Raw genomic sequence first — 6,897 nt, 5'->3', positions numbered from 1 at the left:
GAACATCCAATGTAATACTATAAGAAAATGACTGACAGTAGTGGGAAACTATGGAGGGAGGAGGGAGATGGGATTAATGGTGGCAAATATCTGTCTGGCAACGGGGAAACACCTCTTATCAACAGGGTGCCTGAACGAAACGTATTTGTATACCTAACCCTTAACTGTACCCCACAACATCATAATAAAAAATATTGCTTAAAAAAAAAAGAAAAGGGCTCCTTCTCTTCTCAGAAGGTGAATTCCAGATCCCACTTTCTTCTCCCCTGGCTTTTGACCATGAGTAGACTCACCTTTAAAACTCTTAGCTTCTGATCCGGACAGAGCAAGCAAGACAGCGAGAACTGGAACAGAGAGAAGAGAGGGTAGTTCAGACGGGGAACCCCTGGGCCCTGCTTGGCTGAAGGCTGAGTGATTAGAGGCAACTAACCCCAACTTCTTGCCCAGTCACATGTGTGAGCTTCACTGTAGATTCCTCCAGACAGGCTATAAATGCGAGGGTCATGGGACTGGGCATTATACACTTACTTATGAGGCATAAGAGGAACAGATGCTTGCAGCCGTGTGTCCCAGTTTCTGAAAACCCAGCTTTTCCTCTAAGTCTGTCACCAAAGGACCAAGTGTACACTTTCCTTTCTGTATCCAACAGCCAATCAGTCCAGACCTCAGACCTCACACTGTCCAATAAAAACATCTTGCAAGTGACATGGATCCTTCTAAATTTTCTAGCAGCCACATTTTTAAAAAGCAGAGAGAAGGTGGTGAAATTAATTTCAATCATGTACTTCCTTTCACCCCCAATAGCCAAGATGTCATCAATTCCAACTGGAATCAGCATAAAACAAATTGTGAATAAATCCTTTCCACGTTTCCATGTGTGTGCTAGATCTTTGGAATCCAGTATGGATTTTGCAGATAAGGCACATCTCCCTTCTGACTGGCCACACTCCGAGTGATCAGTTGCCCCATCTGGTTGGTGACTATGGTACTGTAGAGCATAGTTAGCCCTCAGGAACCAGGGTTTCCACTAAGGCAAGAGGAGATCTGAGTTGCACAGATCATGAGAACCCTGGGTGCCCATGTGCTATGGCACAGTGGAGTGGGTAAGGATGTTTCCTAGATGGTCTCTTCCTGCCGCCATGCTGTTAGAAGCTTCATGTTGATGCTGGGGTGAACTCAAGCATGCAGAAGCTTCCCTCCTATTTCTTCCTGGGTTATCTAACATCTCTCCCCCAAGCAGGTAGGCTGGGGATGACCAGTCACTCACAAAGGAATTTTTCTATTGTCCCTTTCATGGCAAGATGGCTGTGTTGGGATCCTTTGCTGAAGTACAAACACATCCGCTTTCATGGCCAACATCAGCCCCTACGTGGTACAAATGTGGCAAATGATATCTAGGTACTTGGATTTGTGTGTCATGTTCATGGTTCCCTTGCGTTATTAAAGGACATATCAAGGCCCCTGGACAGGCTAAAGTCACCTGTTCCTGTGGCCCCCATTGTATTTACTATACTCAAGGTCATGGGTCCTGATGAAAACATTATGCTCCCGGGCTCGGTGGCTCAGCCTGTAATCCCGCGCCTTTGGGAGGCTGAGGTGAATGAATTACCTGAGCCCGCGGGTTCAAGACCTGCCTGGGCAGCGAGACCTCATCTTTACAATAAATCAAAAAATCAACCGGGCGTGATAGCGCATGCTTGTAATTCCAGCTACTCGGAAAGCTGAGGCAGAAGGATCACCAGAGGCCAGCAGGCGAGGCTGCGGTGGCCAGGAGCGGCCACTGCACTCCAGTCTGGGCGACAGAGTGAGACTCCAACTCAAAAAACAAAAAAAAAAAAAAAAAAAGAAAAGAAAACATTATGCTTAAGAATTGGTAGTATTAGGTCAAATCCTAGGACATGCCCATTTTTGTAAGTCAAAACCACTTAAGCCTCAGCAATTTCCCTGGAATGCTTTTTTTCCCCCATAGAGCAAAGCTCAGCAAACCATGGGCCTATTTTTGTATAGCCCTTTAGCGAAGAATGGGTTTTAGGCCAGGCACAGTGGCTCAAGCCTGTAATCCCAGCACTTTGGGAGGCTGGGGTGAGAGGATTGCCTGAGCCCACAGGTTCGAGAACAGCCTGGGCACTTGGCAAGACCTCGTCCCTACAATAAATAAAAAATTAGCTAGGTGTGATAGTACATGCCTGTAGTTCCAGCTACTTGGAAGGCTGAGGTGGAAGGATCACCAGAGCCCAGCAGGTCAACACTGGGATAGCCATGAGCATGCCACTGTACTCCAGCCTGGGCAACAGAGTGAGACTCCAACTCAAAAAAAAAAAAAAAGAGTGGGTTTTACACTTTTAAAATGGTTAAAATCAAAAGTAATAATCATGACATGTGAAAACTATATGAATTTCACGTTTCTATGTGTAACTAAATTTTTATTGGCACACAGCCACACCCATTCACCTACATGAGGTCTGTTGATGTTTTTGTGCCACAACAAAAGAGCTGAGTAGCCAAGGCAGAGACTGCATGGCCCTCAAAGCTGAACATATGAATGACGATCTTTTACAGAAAAGTTTCCTCACCCCTGACGTAGAATATTGAACATCACTTGCCTGTAGGATTTCCTAACAAGGCTGCCATCTTTAAACTGTATCCTGCAGCCGGGCTTGGTGGCTCAGCCTGTAATTCCACGCCTTTGGGAGGCTGAGGTGAGTGGGTTGCCTGAGCCCGCGAGTTCGAGACCCGCCTGGGCAGCGAGACCTCATCTCTACAATAAATCAAAAAATCAGCCAGGTGTGGTAGCATGCCTGTAATTCCAGCTACTTGGAAGGCTGAGGGGGAAGGATCTCAGGAGCCCAGCAGGTCGAGGTTGTGGTGGCCGGGAGTGGCCACTGCACTCCAGTCTGGGTGACAGAGTGAGACTCCAACTCAAAAAATAAATAAATAAATAAACAAACTGTATCCTGCACCTCCTACAGGTATTTTGTGTTATTTCTAAGACCCTAAAGCCCAGATTAGAAGTATGGGCATGTCCAGGTTGTCACCTACTGAGCTATGATGCTTCAAGCAGAGACCCTCTTGGTGGTTGACTGGTGTAGCAGATAATTCAAGAAACCCCTTAATCTGCTCCCAAGGAGGGTCCTATGTACACAGATGAGTTACTGTGTCTCCTGCAAGAGATCATCGTTCTACAGCCTGTAGAGACAGGTCAGAGATGTTTGGGATATACACTGTCTCATGGTGGGTCTCATTGAGCTCCCCTAGACTTGAGCCCCGGTTACCCACTGTGGTAACCCGTCATCAGCATGCCCTTCATGGGCTTTTCACACTTCCTCTCTTGTACCTCCTGGAATCCTCTCTTAAATTAACTACATACACACACAAGGGAGTATCTCAGGTCTGCTTTGGGGCAGCCCAACTTGAGAGACTGAAAAGGAGAGTTTTGAACAGGACAGGCCCATGCAGTTATTGCTGGAGAAAGTGTCAAATGTGAGGGAGAAAACCAAGCTAGGACACCTGGAGCATGAGGAGAGAGGGGGATTCTTTGTCCACTTACCCAAGAACAGGAGGAGGCACCTACTTCCCATGGTACTAAGACACCAAGGTCAGCAACTTGAGGATCTCTCTTAAGCAGGACGTGGTCAGAGTTCCTGAAATGAAGAATAAGCCTCATGGAAAACAACTCCCGAGGGTCACAGGTTCAAAAGTCTGATGGTCCATGCACGTCAAAGTCCATCAATTTCTGTCTGTCTTTTGACCGTCAAATCCGGCTTCTGGGTAGCAATCTCAAGGAAAGGATCGTGCAAGGACGATCATAGCGTATTTGGCCATAGGACACAAGCTCACCCCCAACCGGTGGTGAAGGATAGATGCATCCTGTGGAATAGCCCGCTGGAATTCCAGATCCTGTGGTATTGTCACCTGCAAGAATTAGACTGAAAAATGCGGCAGGACAAACAACCCAGTTTCTATTTCTTTTTTGACATGGCTATCATGTATTCATTTGCTTGTGAAATTCTAATCAACAGATAGTTGTATTTACTAATTAGGTACAACGGGAGGTTTTGATACCTGTTTACATTGTGATATGATTTAACTAAGACAATTAGCACATGTCACCTCACATAGTTCTGAGGTTTTTTTTGTGATAAGGACATTTAAAATCAACTCTTTTAGCAATTTCGAGTCATGCAATATATTGCCTTGCAATCTTTCTCTAAATCTTACCCCTCTTTTCTAACTGAAACTCTGTATCCTTTGGTCAATACCCTCCCGTTTCTGATCCTGCCCTGCCCAGTCTCTGCAAAATACCATTCTATTCTTTTTCTTTAAGTTTGACTTTTTTCCTTTGTCCAAAAAAAAAGGAAAAAAGAAAAAAATGCAAGCTGCTGAAATTTAAAAAAAACAAAACAGATAGAAAAGAAAACTAAAATTTAAAAGACATAGAAACATATTAACCAATGCAGCATCTTTTTGAACTCAAATCAAACACATTTTAAAAGGTTATAAGGGTGGATCTTCCATGACTTTAATGAATGACTGTCCGTTTTTCACTGAGGTGTTAATTCCCTCTCAGTCTCCTCACCGGTCAACTTAGGCGCTCCTTCCCAGGGAGCTGTAGGGATGATAAAGAAGCTCTCTTTTTCCTTTTCTTTTCATTTCAGCTATTTTTAATGGCTTTTTAATGTACAATTGACAAATAAAAACTGTAACATATATACAAAATGGAATATTATGCAGCCATAAAGAAGGACACACATATGAACTTCGCAGCAACTTGGATGGATTTGGAGTCGATCATACTCAGTGATCTATCAGAGAAACAAAGAACAGAGTACCATATGTTCTCACTCATAAGTGGAACTTGAACAGTTATAATACTATAAGAAAGCATTTGGCGGTAATGGGGAACTGTCAGGGGAAGGGGGTGGGATTGGCAGTTGGGGGAAACTGCTAGGGAAGGGAGGGGCACACCTCATCAACAAGGATACCTGCGTAATCAATGTTTGTCTACCTAACCCTGAATTGTACCCCACATCTTTATAATAAAAAACCTGTAAAGTTTACTGTGTACAAATTGATGGGGGTTTTTGTTTTGGTTTTTTTTCCTCTTTATTTTATTTTATAAATGATCTACGGGCAGGTGAACTCTGGACCTCCCCTTGGTCCTGACTTCACCTGGCTTAGGATCAGGTACCCTTAGTGATACTGTGTCCCCTTCCCCCCCCTTTTAGAGTGTCCTGATCTTTCTGCGATACATACTTAAAAAATGTGCAGGTGAAATAATGCAATGACTAGAATTTATTTCAAAGTAATTGGGTAGGGGATGTGGTTTGGGGGAGAGGGTGGAAAGAAAGATGTAGTGGAATTGGCAGGAGTGGAGCAGTTAAAGCTGGTGAGGGGTCCCTGGGGATTCATCCTGCTATTCTCAACACTTTTGGGTTCTCACTCATAAGCAGACCCCGAACATTTACCATGGTTGGGGGGTAACATCAATAAGGGTACCTGATCTCAAACCAGGCAAAGTAGGGACCAAAGGGTGGCTCCAACTTTATCTGTACAATGACCACTTGTATACCTAATCCTGAATTGTACTCCACATCTTTTAAATAAATAAATAAGAACAGTTCCATAATAAAAAAAAGGGAGAAAAGATGATTACAATAATAGACTTTTAAGTCAGCAAGTCAATTAAAAAAATAAATAAATACCAAGGGACTAAACACATAGGTTATTTTTATAAAATAGGGAGATGATAGGGAAAATGTTAGCATACTCTATACGGTTAGATACACATGCACATATATTTATAATATGTTGATATAGCAGGGCAGGGCAGCTATCTCCTCTATTTTACAAAAACATTAGCGTTCTACATACAATTATATAATGCACATGTGTATATATGTATAGATGTATACACCAAGCCATACTTACAAATGTACCAACATATAAATGCACCAAGTGTATGTATATAGGTATTATGGTTTTGTATTTGCATAGAATATTCCTAAAGGGTGACTAAGAAATTCATAACTCAGTTGCATTTGAAAACAAGTATTTGGGAAGCTGGGGCAAGGAAAATGCTTACATTTCACCCTCTTGTATCTTTTGAAGTTTGAACCAAGTGAAGGTTTTTTTCTAATCAAAAAAGAAATCATTTCTAATGGAGAAAACAGCGGAAGTACCAGACATCACTATAAATGAACCTGTCAGAGAAGACTTTAAGAAGCATCATAGTGAGTGTTTGCCTGTAGGTACCAGTTTACAGTTTAAAAAGCACTCTCCCGAGTAATGTCAATGGGTAATTGGTGTTTCAGATTGAGTTTCCAGCACACATTAGCAGAGAAAATGTGTTCTGCAAATCTATTAAGCCACGCAGAGGTGGAGTCAGTGATGAGAAAGACACAGATGGCAAAGATGTACTAAGTGCTTTGAAGAAAACAGTCTCATAAAATGTAAGTAGAAAGAAAGGCAAAATCCAATTATGTGCTATCATTTGATGTCATAAATAAAAATAATGCTGCAGGAGGCTATGAAAATAACACTGGAAGTGATTATGATACAGCATTAGGATAAAAAACAGGTTAGATAGCTTGATCATTACACAGTGCAAACATGGATCAAAATATCACACAGGTCCCATAAATATGTACTATTATGATGTAACAATTAAAAATGCAGATTACAGCCAGGCTTGGTGGCTCAGCCTGTAATCCCGCGCTTTGGGAGGCTGAGGTGAGTGGATTGCCTGAGCCCGCGGAGACCCACCTGGGCAACTTGGCGAGACCTCATCTCTACCATAAAATAAAAAAATCAGTTGGGCATGGTAGTGCGTGCCTGTAATTCCTGCTACTCGGAAGGCTGAGGCAGAAGGATCACCGGAGCCCAGCAGGTGGAGGCTGC

The 6,897-nt window shown here is 43.0% G+C and overlaps 1 protein-coding gene across 1 annotated transcript in view; it reads right to left on the bottom strand.

Moving 5' to 3' along the window:
• LOC103275830 (putative adhesion G protein-coupled receptor E4P) overlaps positions 1–6,897 on the bottom strand; it is a 55,198-nt gene that overhangs the window by 41,949 nt on the left and 6,352 nt on the right. Inside the window, exons 2-3 of the mRNA XM_021706555.1 lie at positions 3,838–3,912; positions 294–344 (exon numbers count right to left, since the gene is read on the bottom strand). Of these exons, the coding sequence (XP_021562230.1) occupies positions 294–344; positions 3,838–3,912 (126 nt within the window). The remainder of the gene's footprint in view (positions 1–293; positions 345–3,837; positions 3,913–6,897) is intronic.

The sequence above is a fragment of the Carlito syrichta genome, unplaced genomic scaffold (genome assembly GCF_000164805.1).
Source record: "Carlito syrichta isolate Samal-C Ts95f unplaced genomic scaffold, Tarsius_syrichta-2.0.1 Scaffold315780, whole genome shotgun sequence".
NCBI classification, from domain to species: domain Eukaryota; kingdom Metazoa; phylum Chordata; class Mammalia; order Primates; family Tarsiidae; genus Carlito; species Carlito syrichta.
This window is presented reverse-complemented; position numbering and strand designations above follow the sequence as displayed.